General features: G+C 42.9%; 1 protein-coding gene and 1 pseudogene across 1 annotated transcript; both read left to right on the top strand.

The window, feature by feature from the left end:
• Positions 1 to 8,427: 8,427 nt before the first annotated feature.
• On the top strand, positions 8,428 to 9,006 carry LOC123065820 (60S ribosomal protein L5, mitochondrial-like). The gene has a single exon (XM_044489033.1). The coding sequence runs from the start codon at positions 8,437 to 8,439 to the stop codon at positions 9,004 to 9,006; it is 570 nt and encodes a 189-aa protein (XP_044344968.1). The 5' UTR covers positions 8,428 to 8,436.
• Positions 9,007 to 9,706: 700 nt separating this feature from the next.
• LOC123065819 (cytochrome c oxidase subunit 3-like) lies at positions 9,707 to 10,788 on the top strand (annotated as a pseudogene).
• The last annotated feature ends 6,020 nt before the right edge of the window (positions 10,789 to 16,808 follow it).

Raw genomic sequence — 16,808 nt, 5'->3', positions numbered from 1 at the left:
TTTGGCATGATTTCAAGATTTTGACCTGATTTATGAGAAAAGAACTTAGTTTTGCATTAACCCGAAAGAATCTCCTTATAATTGAGTGTGCAGTAAAGGGGGTTGTTACACCAAATCCCTCTGGTGAAGCTCTATCCAACTGCTTGTTAATAGCGGATTGGGTATTGGTCGATCGAAAGCTGTGGTACGCAAAATCCTCAGCAGAATGAAATGCGGACTACAATTAAGTTAGTTAAAAAAGAGAGTAAGGAATGGGACCGTCAACAGGAACTCTTGAATTGAGGGTTTTTCACACTACCTATAGAGAGATTGAACCAACACGGTGCCCACGGTAACTCCTCCACCCGTACTGTTTGCTTTCGTGGGGCTTTGCTGTGCTTTGGATCTTATCAGGTGGCAACCACCTTCGGTTCTAGACTCTGGCACTTCCCCTGGCTGTGGCACTTTCACTGCCGCCTACTCCTACTATTGGGTCGGTTGTGGTTGGTGTTTTTATTCAAAAGTGGAGAATAGATTGTTCATTGCGAAGGAAATCAGAAATCTACATACAAGGGTCAAGATGTAAGCTCAAGTTAAGTGGACGGGTCCAAAGATCAGGGAAAAGGGTAGACCGGGACATGGTTGCAAGGGCTATATTTATATATATAGTTACAAATGAATGAAAACGCCATGCTTAAAGCCAAAAGAATAAGCTCTTGATACGGATCTCTTTCATCTTGTAAATAAAGTAGGGGCGTCCCTAACTACAGCTTCCTACCATAAGTCAGACATTCAGCTAATACTGAAGAAATCTTCTTCTGGGGACACCTCTCTAAAATAAGAATGATGGCATTTTTTATCTTATTAGTTTTCTGATCGAGAAATGTGAGAATGTAGTTATTTTTATGAAACCGGATATTCAACATGCTTTCCTCGACCAGATCTATTTACGGGAGTCGTATTTCGAACTGACCCCGGGTCTGATCTAGAAATGGTAAATCCTATTTGATCTTCAAGGTTAAGTACTTCTGTGACACTATCAGCATCTTACCTAGTTGATAGCACTCCACCCACTGACTATACATTTTATATGGGAGCCCTAACTCCACCAAGCAATTCAACAAGCTGAGGACGGAGAAGTCAACCGGTCTTATGTTTTCTTCTTTTCTTTTTAAAGAACCTGCCCCGAAGGAAAGCATATTATGGGGGAAGAGCTAGCTTCATTCGAGCTGGATGGGCTAAAAGCTTTCGTTGAGACAAAGCAGGCAAAAAAGTTCGAGAACAGGATAACTAACATTTGGAACCAAGAGATCTCATAGTTCTTCAAGTGAGAAGCTGAGAAGGGATGACACCCATTTGACCTAGAAGACCGATGATCAAGTGTCAAATTCTAAGCCAAAAGATGGCAATGGGACTATAGGAGCACGGTACTAAACCATCATACCATACCGGTGACTTCACCAACTGAAACCAACTCAAATAAGTTCAGGGAGGAAAAGAAGATGGTCATGATAGATTAGTGAATGAGGAAGGAAAAGAAAGCCTAAACTATCCAAGTAAGATAGAAAAAGAGAAAGCTGTCTTTAAAGCCTGTTTTGACCAAGCAAGCAAGCTGGAGCACCTTTCACGCTAGCTTCCCATCGCTCGAAGTACACTTCCGGTGCACTTCTCACTGCTCAACCACTTTATCTTTAACCTAACCACCTTCTAAAACTTCCACGGGAAAGCCAGTAGAGTATGCCTTGGTTTAAGAGAGGAGCTTAGGTCCATCTTGTGCTCACAATACATCTTATTTAGTAGGAGCTCTGGGCTCTTTAGAGAAAGGAGAAGTCTCTACTTGTTAACCATGGATGCCTGTTATATTTACTTATAGAGTGAAGAGCAAGCCCACTTTCCATATCCCTTTCGTCCAGATGATCGATTGCCTCATTCTTATTCGAAATAAGTGCATTTGGCCATTGTGTTTTTCCAACTTTCGTAATAGATCTGGGCATGCATGGTTTTCAATAGATAACCCTAGGCCTTCTTCGTTTCCCCACGGGCATTCACTTCTCTTAAAGCTCGGGATTAGCGAAACATGGATCCGACGCCCATCTCTTTTTCCACTTTGCAAGGATGAGAGACTTTACCAATTGAGAAAAAAAAGCATGAGCAGGATCAGCAGAGGCAAAATCGAATAAAAAGGCTTATTTGCACATTTCTTTGGTAGGCAACGAATCTCACGGAATGTGGGAATCTTTTACACATGTGAACTCTCGTTTTAACGCTTCGATAACATACTTATCATCAGGTATCTTCGGGAGCGGGGCTCGCACTCAACAGATATTGTCTTTGCTTTCTTCAGAGGCCCATTTTCCTGGGCATCGGTGAGTGGAATCCTTCACAGTGATTACATTCTTATGTAGATTCCATTGCTCGAATGGGACTTGTTTGTTGGCACCGACCTCGATAAGAAGCAAGGGAGTGGTGCCGAAGCGAACGGAGCTGCAGAGCCGTTTGTTTACCAATCCTCCAACTTAAGCTAGGAAAAGTGTAAGAGACCGTGCATCTTCATGTAAATAAAGGTAAATAATCTCAGAAACAGTCAAGAAACCGGGAATTTTTTATTCCACTTCTTAGCCAGGGCAAGCCCTACCGACCTACGACCGGAGAAGATGTTGTGTTGTTCGTATCACTTGCTAGAGATAGAGAAGCTAGAACAGGAACTGCCCGGGAGGGTTCAAAGAATGAGGTCTTCACCTTTGAGCTGGATCTCATCTCATTCTAGAACATACTACGAGTGATTAACTTAAAGAATACAACAAATGGTTGTGGGGTTATCTTTGTACCCTGTGACTACAACCACAAGGTCCGAATCAAGCGAAACAGCTGAGACGCAAGCCCTTTTCTCGCCACTACTCTGTGTACCCAAAGTCAGCAACCTTTTTGGCACGCTGGCTAGCAAGTTCATTGCTTCAATGACATGAATTCAATCAAGTGGACAAATCCTATCCTGGAAAATATGGGCAATCAGCTGGAAACTCAATAGTCTTACGCGGAAAGCACTCAACCGGCCTTCCTCTTCTGAATTATATGAATGACAGAAATCAGTCCTCACTTGTATTAACTTCATGAGTGAAGAGATAGACAAGGTGGTGAAAAGCATGAAACCAAATATTGCTCCAGGTCCAGATAGCTTCTCTGTTAGCTTTTTAGAGCTTTTTGGCCCCAGTTGAGAGATATACTAATCTAAATGCTTCAGGAGCTATATCATGGCAGGTTGAACTTGTCCAGACTAAACTATGGTGTCATTTCTCTACTGCCAAAGATTAAGGATGCTAATAGTATCCTACAGTATAGACCCATATGTGTTCTAAATGTTATGTTTAAAGCTAGTACCAAAGCTCTGACACTTAGATTTACTCCTCTGGCTCGACAAGTAATCAGCTCTCTTCAGACTGGATTTATTCCTGGGAGGTACATTTTGGATGGATGTGTAATTCTTCATGAAGTTTTGCATGAGTTGAAAACCTCTCACTCTGAAGTAATTTTGCTTCAGTTGGACTTTGAAAAAGCTTATGATAGAGTTCAGTGGCCTTTCTTGGCAGAGGTAATGCACAGGAAAAACTTCCCTGACAGGTGGATAGATTGGATTAGACAAGCAGTGGAAGGAGGCAAAGTGTGTGTGAATATGAATGGAGATTGGCGAGAATATTTCTCTACTTTCAGAGGTTTGAGGCAAGGAGATCCTCTTTCTCCTTTGCTTTTTCACCTAGTAGGTGATGCACTATCTGCAATTCTGGATAGAGCTAAGGAAGCAGGTGTGATTAGAGGTTTGGTACCACATCTGATACTAGGGGGGGTTAGTCATTTGCAATATGCTTCTGATACTTTGCTTTTTTTTTGCATAATGACATGGAGTCTATTACTGGATTCTAATTCCTTCTCTACTGTTTAGAGGAAATGTCTGGCATGAAAGTCAATTACTTGAAGGGTGATATTTTCACAGTAGTGTTGAGTGTAGAGGAGGAGCAGAGGGTAGCTGATATAACTGTGAGATAGGCAAATTTCCAATAAAATATAATATCTGGGATTACCAATCAGCAAAGACAAGATATCTTCTAATGATTTTTTTTCATTAAAAGGTAGAAAAGAAGTTGGACTCTTGGCAATGCAAACATTTCTCTTATGGAGGAAGAGATATATTGATCAATGCATGTTTATCAAATGTCCCTATGTACCTTCTGGGTTGCTACACTTTGCCTGTCAAAATACAGAAAAAAGTTGATACAATAAGAAATCACTTCTACTGGGAGTAAGAAGAAGAAATTTCACATGGTCAGATGGGAACACCTATGCACCCCTAAAGATTATGGTGGTGTGGGCTTCACTGATATGAGAGTCAGAAACATTTGTTTACTGTCAAAGTGGCTGGAGGAGGTCAATTAACTACTGGAGCTTACACTGCATATACTACTTATTAAAGGGCACACATTTCAAGACACCATCATGCTACTAAAATTGGAAAGCAATGATGTTATACTGGGTTATGATTGGCTATATCGTCATAGTCCAATCAATTTAGATTGGAAGGCCAGAACAATGAGTATTTGTCACAATGGGTAAGAAACCATTATTCTTTCTGACAGCAGCAATACTACTTCTCCAACATTGTTAGACCCTACTAAGTTTCAGAAGGAAATTGATAAAGGAGCTATGGGCTACTATCTTTATCCCTTATCTTGTGACTCTGCTGATACCGATGATGAAAATACTTTGGAGGAACTTAACTTGGTATAGTGAGCCTAGCAGGCGGCAGGAGTCCAGTACGATTGCTTGCATTTCTCTGGAATTGAACTAGCCCTTGGGAAAGGTAGACGTGAAGGTACCATGATTTCTCACTTTATTGAAGCGTTAGAGCTCGGCTGACACAGTGACCGAAAGCTGCGCAACCAAAACAACTTGAAACTGCCCATGCACCTTTTGCTTTTCCTGATATCGTCCCTTCGGGTAGTTGGATATGAGCACATTCAAATTGGAATTCTTCTTCTCTCGGATCCAATAGAAGTTTTGAGGTAAGAGGTACCGTGAGCAGATTTCTTTGTTCGATACCCAGTTTTTGATCTCGCAAGCAAGGAAATCGAAGAATAGCTCAGTATTATTACGTCTCCCTCCGATAATGAGTGGTAGTGAGCTCTGCCCTAGAGAATGAAGACTCCAAGCAGCATCTCAGTCTCGATATTTTCCTTTTCGGGAGACGACTTGTGATAAGCAAGTCAGCCATGTCCTAAAGAAGTAGTGGGAGTGCATGGTTATAAAGGAAGGCGCAAGTGTATTACGGAGCGAAGAAGCTTTAGAGAAAGTTCTACCTCGCGGGTGAAACCATAGATTGGAAGGTGTAGGTCACTCACCCGTGTAAACAAAGAGAAATCATAGAGCATAGCTCGTTTGTAATGCCCCTGTCCGAACTAACCACAGGATTTAGGTCGTCCCGACTAGTAACAAAGGAGAAATTCCCCTGCTTGTTAGGAGTTCCTTTAGTTTGCAGTTGAGTGCAACCGGATGGTTCTCTTTGTGTATTCCTGAAAAAGTGATTGGAGGTTCGTTGCTCACCTTAAGTCATTATCAACCGAAACTAATAGAGAAAGGGATCCGCAAAACCCCTCGCCATTACCGTATGAGCAGGTTTGAAAGCCTACAAGTTAAGTTGTTGGCTGCTCTTAGCGATTGAGTGCTAACATGAGACCTATTTGTTAGCTTTGAACCGAGAAGGTCCCTCAACCATAGCGTGATACGAACTAGTGGCTTCCCTACCGAAACCGAAGAAATCCTCTGGGCGGGTTCCTTATCTTTACTTAATACGGAACCGAGACCTTGACTTCTTCTTATCAGACTGAAGAGGGGAACCTCATGACCCAGGATACAAGCACTATTATATTATTATAAGGGAAGTGAGGTGATTATAAGCAAAAGGAGGAGGAATAGTTTCTCATGCCGAGATCAAAAACTCAAGCGCCATCCGTTTCCTATTTGATTTCGGAACAGCGGAATATCATCACCCGTGGTTCACTTGAGCATGAATAGAGTTCGGTATCCTTATGAATTCAAGTTGGTAAAGAAGTGGACTTCGGAGCTTTCGCTACAACCCCTCCAAGGCGGGCAACAGTCTCATTTGACACTAGCACTTAAATAAAGAAAGCTAGGAAGGGCTCCCTCCCTCTAATGAAATGGGCTTCTTTAAATTATGCAATACGTTCACCAGTCTCGGATCTTTAGAAAAAGGAACCAATCCTATTTCGGCACTCTTTAGAGGCTATCGCTCGTTTAGCGCAGATCTCTATCCCACAGCTGGCTAATAAAATCACCTTGGCAATGTGTCAAGTCCTTTCAGTCAGAGTTCAACTCTTTAGCGAAAGTGGAAAATCTACGGTCTTCCATCCGCGGAGGTAGCCATGGACTCCATAGTATATGTTGGTAGCTAGCGTACAGGCTTGATGTGAGGGGGGGGGGGGTTGTTACCTATTCTATTCCCTTGCTTGGATAAAAACACCCATCTTTCCGTATGAAAGACACGCAACTAGAGCAACTTGATATTACGTATGTAGACCTGGCCTCCCTCAATAATAGCTGGCTCACCCGATTAACGATTTTCAAAGATCTACGCCAAGTGCCTCGAAACGGGGATCCATTTTTTACTACTTTAGAAAGTGAGAAGCCTTTGGCTTGATTTCTTCTGTGGCTTCTTTATGTTTACCCACGCCGCGGCTATTCAATAAAAGGATTGGTAGTTAGTTGCCTCACCCTATTGGTTGTTGGTTTTCTTTCTCCTCTGCGTTCGTGAAAAGCTAGTATGCTCGCGAAAATCGTCTAAAGGAAACTACTCGCTAACTCGCTAACAAGACGAACTTCTTCCTCTGGCTCTGCCAGGCTATGCTGCTCGCCTAAATCGGTATCAATAACTTCTTTCGTACTTTGACCTCTCATTGGAATGATAAGTTGAATACGACGAACTAATAAGTTTCTCTTCTTGTCACCTTCTTTAAGCCTTTCCTTCTGCTTCCATCGAAAAATATATATAGATAAGCTTGGAGAAGCGATTAAGGTGTTTCCACTCTTAGGTTGTTCAATATGCAAAGACCGTATCAATCACTACACCAGTGATACGAAAAGCAAGCATTCTTCTCCAGTTGACGTACTGACGCCTCACTACTACTTAATTAGTGAAAGATACGTTGGGATGTTTTCAATTCTCCATCAAGAGGCGGGCAACTATCTCTTTTCACACTAGACTTCAGATCGCCTTCCTACTGGTTTTCTTCTCGGTCTCCCCAACTAGGGGAAACCTCAAAGCAAACAACAGAGCAACACCTATCTTTTTTCTTTAAGCACTGAACATCCGGATCCCCTTCCGACTTGCTTTTTCGGGCACTGGTCTTTCTAACAACTGGAACTCGTCTCCCTTTTCCTGATTCGCATCTTCTTCGGCTTTTTCTACGGTCTTTCCTTCAGTCAGTCCTTCCTTCAAGATTTTTGCCTGCGGATCTCTCTCTTCAAAACATATATATCTTTCGGCGCCAGTCTTTCCTGCCTTACCTTAACCCCGCTTTCACGTGGCGAATCGGTATGAGGTTTCAGTGATCACTTTACAGTATTCTTTAAGCTTTCTTGGTCACCGGACAGAGTGAGAACTGCTCAGCTTGCTTTCTTTCCCTAGCACACACTTAGTAGATAGTAGGCACAGGTCCGCTAAGAGCTCATCGAACTTGACTTGTAGAGTGAGACCTGTGCTCGATATGGTTCATTTCAGTGCTCTTTCTCTCGGTATCGTTCACCACATGCCTATGATCAATCTCTCTCAAGCTAGGTTTGGTATCGGTATTGGTGAAGTCCATCATTGAATTGAAGTGGTAGAGTGGTAAGTGGGCGTACGGTCTATGTATTTCCTATCAGTGGCATTAGTTCCTTTTCATTCTCTAGATAGATGGGCAGAACAAACTTCTCTTTATATTCTATTCTAGAAAGGATCAATTAGATTCTCATCTCCTATTTGTTTGAGCACTCTAGTCCTTTTGAGTAAGGAATTGTAGCATGGGCAGGCAATCTCTTCGATTGAGTCCCCTCCAGGAATTACTTGAATTAATTAGCCGGCCCATGGGGTGAAATATCGAACTTAACCTATAAATAACTAGTATCTCAAAAACCAAATAAAAGGCTTTCTTTTAAGTTTGTTAATGGAATTCCACAGGAGTCAAGCGCTAGCAAAGAAGAATTGGAAATCAGTCGCTTCCCTTCTGGACTCAAGTCAGCAGAAGAGTGAACTTCATATTAATAGGTAAATCCTACATCAAGCGTAAAGGAAGTACACTTCTTTTGATTCGGCGCATAATAACTCGTACTTGATGTTGGTTTCGGTTCGATCAACTATCCTTTTGGAAGCGGATAGTTCACAGTGCTCATTCTCAAAAAAGCTGAAAAGCCATGATGTTTCCACTCCATTTTCATTACGAAGATGTATTATGTCAAGATCTGTTGCTCAAACTGAATCACGCCAATGTTATGGAAGTTCCTGGATTGTTTGAAATAAGATTAGTACCAAAAGCTGCCTCTGATTTCAGAATCCAATTTGGAGAATTGGCTATGGAGATATTGTGCGGTCAGAGATTCATACAGACACAAAGGGGCCCCTATTTTCAAGCAGGAAAGTCGTTTCGATCTAATCCATTCTTGGGGTCCGAAAAAGACACTGGATATGTCAGTGACTTTGCACGACAAAGCGTTCTCCGAGGGCATGGAATGTACCATTTTTTGGTCAGAATCTTTACAGTAATGTCTATGTTGGATTCTCCGGTCGAAATACGGGAAAACTCCATCAAATTCTTTATGGAAACGGAGTTTTGCGAATTCTCCCCGGAACTGGAAGATCATTTCGAGATCTTCGAGCATATTCGAGGGTTCAATGTGACTATTTTTACTTCGGCCAATACAAAAGATGAGACTTTACTACTGTGGAGTGGCTTTTTGCTAAAAGATAAGGGGGAAACTAAGTAAGATGCCGGAGAAGCGACGAAATATACGAGATCACAAATGTAGATTGCTCGCGGCTAAATATGCATTGAGACGAAAGCTTTCAAATTTTGTAACCCGATCTTCCGTCTGATATGCGGGACAAACATCGTTATAAGTTGTCCAAGTTGCCAAGAAAGAGTTCAATGGCACGAGTAAGAAACCGAGGTATTTTCACGGGTCGCCCTCATTCCGCAGTTGAGTTCTTTCACATTTCTCGTATCGTTTTTCGTGGATTAGCATCTCGAGGTTCTTTGATGGACATAAAGAAATCGTCTTGGTAGAAACCACCAAACCAATAGAACAAAGGTTAGCTCTGCAGCTAGTCCACAAGCAAGGGTTGTAGGTCCATTACTGTCCGGCTCCCGACCGAAACTAACAGAGTCATCCCAACTCTCGGATCGGAGATGCTAACGGGACAGGAATCGAAGTGGGGGACCTCTCTACCGCACCTGTCTCCCCAGACATAGACTACGTAAAGGGTATTACTCTTTGAAAGAGAGAAGATCACCGCGTGAACAAAATCCAAAGTAATGAATGTCACTCCCGAGGGATCGACCACTATCATACATGAAATTTTGCATAGAATGATTGTTCATGTTCACGCCGGAGTGCTGAGGTTGTTCCCACCATTGAAGTCAGAGTCTAGGTGTGTTTTTCTTACTAATACGGAGAGGGTTCCGAATGATAAAGACCAATCAAAAACTTATTCGTTTCGTTGGTAGAACCCACGCCAACTCTTTTCTCTAAATAATAGAGAGATCTTTTGATAGTCTCACTTCTATCAATGCAATGAAAGAACTATCCCTTCCTATTTGTTTGTCCTAATGAGACAAAAAAGAGCCTCCTTCTTTACCACTTTAGGGGATGGGGGTGAAGGGGGGTTTACATACAACCGGGGCAGAGTGGTTTATGATTCAATCTCAGAGGCATTCTTATCATTTGGTAGATCCAAGTCCATGGCCTATTTCGGGTTCACTCGGAGCTTTGGCAACCACCGTAGGAGGTGTGATGTACATGCACTCATTTCAAGGGGGTGCAACACTTCTCAGTTTGGGCCTAATATTTATCCTTTATACCATGTTCTTATGGTGGCGGGATGTTCTACGTGAATCCACGTTGGAAGGGCATCATACAAAAGCTGTACAATTAGGACCTCGATATGGTTCTATTCTCTTCATAGTCTCGGAGGTTATGTTCCTTTTTGCTTTTTTTGGGCTTCTTCTCATTCTTCTTTAGCACCTACGGTAGAGATCGGAGGTATTTGGCCCCCAAAAGGGATTGGGGTTTTAGATCCTTGGGAAATCCCTCTTCTTAATACCCCTATTCTCCCTTCATCCGGAGCTGCCGTAACTTGGGCTCATCATGCTATACTCGTGGGGAAGGAAAAACGAGCAGTTTACGCTTTAGTAGCAACCGTTTCACTGGCTCTAGTATCCACTGGCTTTCAAGGAATGGAATATTACCAAGCACCCTCCACTATTTCGGATAGTATTTATGGTTCTACCTTTTTCTTAGCAACTGGCTTTCATGGTTTTCATGTGATTATAGGTACTCTTTTCTTGATCGTATGTGGTATTCGCCAATATCTTGGTCATCTGACCAAGAAGCATCACATTGGCTTTGAAGCAGCTGCATGGTACTGGCATTTTGTAGACGTGGTTCGGTTATTCCCATTTGTATCTATCTATTGGTGGGGAGGTATATGAAAGAAGGGAACGAATAAGTGGATTGAGGAATAAAAGCTCGAAGACAAAGAGAACTTCTCCAGGTACTCAAGATATTGTGTTTGGAGAGGTGTAGATTGTAGATTCCAGCCGAGCCAGACCCAGGAAGAATACGAAGTCCAATTTCCTCAACCGCGCACACGGATAAGACGCGAGACAGTTTCTGAGGGATAGAAGTCTTGATCGGGCCAAGCCGGCATAACAGTTAGTAGTTCACATTACTTTCTCTTCCGAAGCATGCACATTTGAGTTCAGTATGGATGCATTGAGCGCTTAAGACCACTCGCTGGATGATATGGTCAATCATACTCCAGAGTGGGGACAGCATAACAATAACATTCTCTCTATAGATTCGAGATGTATTGATCGAGACGTGCCTCACTCTAGTGAGGATTTGAGCTCCCCGATAGACGTAGGGCCCGCTCGGTACGCTGTCATTGTTTAGGGGGGTTCTTAATTCTAGCATGAAAGTCTAAGTTGGAGGCATGATATTGGGCTTGAGAAGTGAGCAAGGAACCTGACATAACATTCCTATGGTTCCTCTATCCCGGTCTTGCACCACTCTCATATCCATCAATCAATTTCATGGATAGTTACTATGGTTGTTTCTTCCTCCATTCACTAAATAAAATGGAGCCTTTCCCTCCTTGAGTCAGCAAGATAACTCGAGCGTTTTACCCTCGTGTCACTAGCGCAACACGAGCCATTCAAAAAAAAGTCTTGGAACCGCAGAGAAATCCATCTCTATACAAACTCTTTATGTTCTTGATATTGATTGAGTTACGAGAATGAAGAAGCATAGCACACCTTTTCTCGCAATTCAAGTTTCCATTCAATAAGTGCATCAAGTATTTCGTATAGAAAGAAAAGGAACCACTTCTCTTCTCTTAAGTATATGAAAAATAGCTTTTTGGTCCCTTTCGTCCAGATGTTAGGACATCGTCTTTTCATGTCAAAGACACGGGTTCGATTCCCATAAGGGATAGGTACTTATTCCCGGCCGGCGATATCAAGAACCCGGATAGTCAGTAGGAAACTCCAATCTGCAAGCGGAACAATGAGTTTAGAAGGCACGTTCTTGAAAGAGCAGGCTGACTATGAAACTCATATAAGGCTCGCGATCGGGTGCATTGTTGACTCGAGGGCGGTTCCATAGGCAGCTACTCTAAGACGGATCAAGTTGGGCTATATATTATGGCAAGTTGACCCTACTTTCCAATTTCGTAGATAGAACAGTTCTAGTAGAAGCTTAACCCGGCCTTCTTAAGAGTACTAGGTTAAAGGGGAGACCTCTAAAGCCTAGAAAGAACTATCCTATCCCTTTAGGAATCCAAAAGTGCCGTATTTGTGGATCACTGACGGCTATACCCAATGAGCAAAGTAGAAAGAGCCTAGGAAAATGCATCTTCTCCCTATTCAGTCAGTAGTTGTCCATCGACTAGTCTTACTTACCACACCGCCCAGCAAAAAGGGATTTCTCAGTGATAGACCCACGAGAGCATGTGTGCCAGTGACAAAAGAAGTGCGAGATGATCTGGGAAGTGAGGGATGCCCTTCCTGGGTATCACGAGCGGCGAGGCAGGTACGGCTGGACGAAAAGCAAGGCAACAGGGTGCTAGGTTTAAGCAAGTATTGTTCGTCCGATCATTGGAATCGGCTTATCCGAAAAAGGCAGATCTGGTTTCACTAGTAGGAAGAACACCCTTCTAAGGTGAAGGTATTCCATTTCTAAGAAGGAAGTTCTATATATTCGAACTAGAGAGAAGCTCTAAAATGGAAATCGAAAAGGAACCCCTTGTCCGTCCAGGTACTCACCCCGCCGGAACTCGCAATCAAACATAGGGTTGGCAAACTAGGAAGGCACAGAAAAGAAGGCAGTTGCGAAGGAGAGCAAGGTATTTTTGAATTTCCTCAAATTGATTCATCAATGAAGTAGTTGAATTGAAGTAAATGTGCCTACGAAAGAAGAGTTTTCGATATGGATATGCGAACAGGAAGAAAGCAAGCATATATTACTATTGCATTAGCAACGAACACTGTCAAACAAAGATAGCTGTTGAGGAGGAAGACCTGGATAGGGAGCTGGTTACGAATAAACCTGGGACTAGGAAACCCTGAACTACGAATGGAAATACTTTTTCAAGCAGGGGTAAACAGATCTAGTTAGGAAGCCGGAGATGGAAGAGAGGGCGTCGTGTCGGATCTTCAATCGGGGGAAACAACGGATGCTCGGGATAAAGCTGGACTTCGATTGGTTTTTGATGGATATGAGCTTTCCCTGAATAAGGATCAAAATATGCTTCCTAAAACAGCATGCACAATGGTGGGCCGAGTACATAGCCTAGCATATATCAAGTATCCAACGCCTTCCGAATAAGGAATGGAAGCCGACTTAATAAAACTACATCTTGCTGATGTAGGTGTATACAGGTATTCTAAAAGGAGTGACAATATTAGGTGTAAGGATTCTTCTATGCAAACATTGACCACTCGTTTGGTAGCCTCACAACCATCTACAAGGGAGACTTCCAGCTCAACCTGAAGTTCACCCACGTGGAGCCTTTACTAGTCGGAGTGGTAAGACTACAACCGATCCTCTTCCCCAATGCCAGCGTTGTACGTACCACCTGCCTTCTACCCTAGCCGGCCCAATACCTTCTCCGCAGGGATCTCAACAGTCCACTACTTCTGCTTCACAGCCTAGTTCTTCTACACCAGCAGCTATTGCTCCTAATGATCCATCATCAATCTGCTTCACCTGTTAACCCGAAGCTGCCATTTCCAGAACGGTTTGTGAAGTCAACTGAAGACAAGCAGATTGCAAAGTTTCTGGATATGATGACAGATATGCAGATTACACCCCCCATCCTTGATGGTGTCTTACAGGTGCCGATGTATACACAGTTCTTTAAGGACCAGCTCGCAAATAAGTGAAACATTAACGAGCCAGAACTGGTTACTCTTACTAAGGAATGTAGTGCACTTGTTCAAATAAGCTACCTCTCAACTTAGATGAGCCTGCCAGTTTCAGTATTCCATGCTTGATAGGAAGTCAAACTTTCCATGCTTTATGTGGTCTTGGGTCTACTGTGATTCCCTTCACTGTCTACGAGCCACTACCATTGGGTGATGTACGGCCGACTAGCATCACTCTCCACATTGCTGAGCAGGATCCGGCGGACATTTTGGGTGATATCCCTGCGATAGTTGGTAACTTCGCATTTCCAGTTGATTTTGTTGTCTTGGAGATGTAGGATAAGAGCTTTCCTATTTTTTTGGGAGACCTTTTCTAGCTACTGTAGGGGCTGTCATCGATGTGAAAGATGCTAAGCTCACGCTTCAATTTGGTGAGGAGAAAGTCTCATTTGACATTACGTATATCTTCCAACTCACCTTCCTCACTGTCCAGACCATAGTAAGCAATATGAAACGAGTCACTTAAGCCCTAGTAAAAGGCTACTCTTTGAACCCCCTCTTTAAGGCATATAAAATTAGTACTCTTACTGAGCTAGCTTAAGCATATCTCGAGCGAGTGAGTTTCCCTCCATCAAGTCCTAAGCGATCAAATAAGGTCCTTGCTCTCGAGCCAATGCCAATACCAATAGAGAGGGTCTAAACGAAGGATTCAAAGGAGGTTACCGGTTAAGGGCAAATGGAATCTCTGAGCCAGTTGGAGAAAAAAGGTAACCAAGAAAGTTTCAGTTGGACTTTCCCTGCCAACCCTACCCAAATTTCATACCCTGCGGTTTTCGTTCCTCTATTGATATTTCGTTCCTCGAATCAAGACTTTCTTTGTCGAGGATCTCTGGTTTAGGGTACTCCATCGAGTTTCAGTTTCTTCTTCTAATGGTTGTGTCCGTCTAAGGTGGCTATTTGAGCGATTTAAGTATCGCGGTTGTCTTGAGCTCAGGATTGATGGACGGAAACCTGGGGCTGGGTTCGATTTCAACTCGGAGATAGCCGGGTCTATATTAAGAGCCGCTTTGTGAACAGCATCGGATGACATAGCCAGGGTAGCCGCAATAGAGCAATTATGCCTTAAGCCCAAAACTCTTCCTTCTAGGGATCAGATCAACCTAAAGCACCATCAGTTGTGGATGAATCCACAAAGTCTTTCCACTTAGCTCATCAAGCGAAGTAGCTATCAATGGCTTTAGCATGACAACTAGAACATCAAGCCATGGTAAACTGCCAAAGCTTCTGCTGTAGTGTAGCACCAGGGTTCAGCCTTCTCCTTGCCGAGTTGCATCGCCCGCATCGTGTTCAATTGGAAAGTCTGGCAAAGGCGCTTCCAACTCCTAGTTCAGGGTCTGAGGTTACCAAACAAAGATGAATCCTGCGCAATCAGAGATTAAGCCATAAGATCCCACCCAGAAACTGGAAGAGTCAGGGGCACCTACCGAAGGAGTCTTCCCTCCATCGATTCAATGACAAAATAGCTCTATTGGGAGGGCCTTTGACAACCCTCTTGAATGTGGCTCGCTCCTAGTTTTTCTTCCCCCGCCCGTTCTATCTAGGATGGTGGCTATACCAGATTTCGTGTCTGATCGAACTTGAAACTAGCCCATTGAGCTTCTTGGATTCCAAACCAGAAAGAAGGATCGCACACAAGAAAATAGAGTTCGAATGAAAGATGGGGTAAAGATGAACTTTATTCTCCTAGCTGCTCTCCATCCAGCAAGTTACTCTCTTTCAAAAGATGACAACTCAAGATTACCAATCAAAACCAACGCTTTTTCTTCTCCTATAGCTTCATCATTACATCTTTCACTAGTTGTTGGATGTGAGTGATGAGATCGATCCATGGAATTTTTACCTCACTCACATACTTTGGAAGATGAAGAAATTCTCTTGAATTTACTTATGGGCTAGCTCTACATGTGGTCAGATGGGTTCCCCTCTTCAGTCATTTGGTACCTCTCCAACGCTTCCTCCTATTCCTATTGATCAGATCAAAGCCAAACCTATCTAGTCTTGCACGTTGTCACCCACCGCTCTTGCCAAAAACAAAGAAATTCTATCTTGGGAACTAAAAAAGAATTGGAATGGGAAGTATTTATTTCTTGATTCTCTGGCTAGCATCCTTACTTCCTTCTTCAATGGAAATTCTATGTTTTGGCTCGGTATAAACAAAAAAATGAGAAATTCTCTTATTTGTAGAAAAGTCTTCTTTTGGTTAAATCTGGAGAACCCAGTGGAAACTATGATTCATGTTTGTGGATTTTAATAGCTCTCCTATATACCCAGAAATGATCTTCTACCTTTACTGTCTGTGTTCTTTACATATCTTTTGATTGTTTTTCAAATCATTGTGTCGTTACAAATTCAGTGGTTGCACCCTTGTGAGCAAGTTGTTGCCGGATTGGATAGGAGAAGTGAAACAAAGCTATGAAGGATCAAAATTAGCTGAAGAAGTTAAGAAGAGCATTAGTGAAGCGAGAGGAGGACAAGATGGTTGGGAAGAGGAGGAAGGGGTATTAAGGAACAAAGGGAGGCTTTATGTGGGGACCGCTGGAAATGCAAGAGCCAGGATAGCGCAAGAACTGCATGGGACAACTACCGGAGGCCATTCAGGTATACTAGCTTCCTATAAGAGAACTGATAGGAACTTTGTCTAGCCAGGAATGGATGCCTCTCTTGAGGATAGACTCTGACGGTAAAGCAACAACATCAACTCGCAATGGCCCTTGTGCCATGAGACATGGATTTTAGTCGATGTAGATTGGATCGAAAGATCGCACTTCCACTCTTCTCCTATCGGACTAGTCACTTCCCACTCTCCTCAAGTGAACAGTTTAGCCACTATCCTGCCATATACTCTGCTTTTTCATTGCTTATGAACTAGAACTTGTTGGTGCATGGATTTCACGTTTCAGTAGCACTTTGGTTTGTGCATGGTTGTGAAAAGAAGGCTTTCTATACACTTATATGAACTTCATTGGCGAAAGAAAGAGATGCTTGCCTTGATAAAGCACAGCCTTTCGCACTCCAATAGGCATATATTGTTACAAGGTTATGCCCAAAGGTCTCAAAAACGCCGGTGCTACATATCAACGCGCC

The sequence above is a fragment of the Triticum aestivum genome, chromosome 3B (genome assembly GCF_018294505.1).
Source record: "Triticum aestivum cultivar Chinese Spring chromosome 3B, IWGSC CS RefSeq v2.1, whole genome shotgun sequence".
In the NCBI taxonomy this organism is placed as follows: Eukaryota; Viridiplantae; Streptophyta; class Magnoliopsida; order Poales; family Poaceae; genus Triticum; species Triticum aestivum.
Note: the sequence above shows the minus strand (reverse complement) of the source record. Positions and strands in the feature narration are given on the sequence as shown.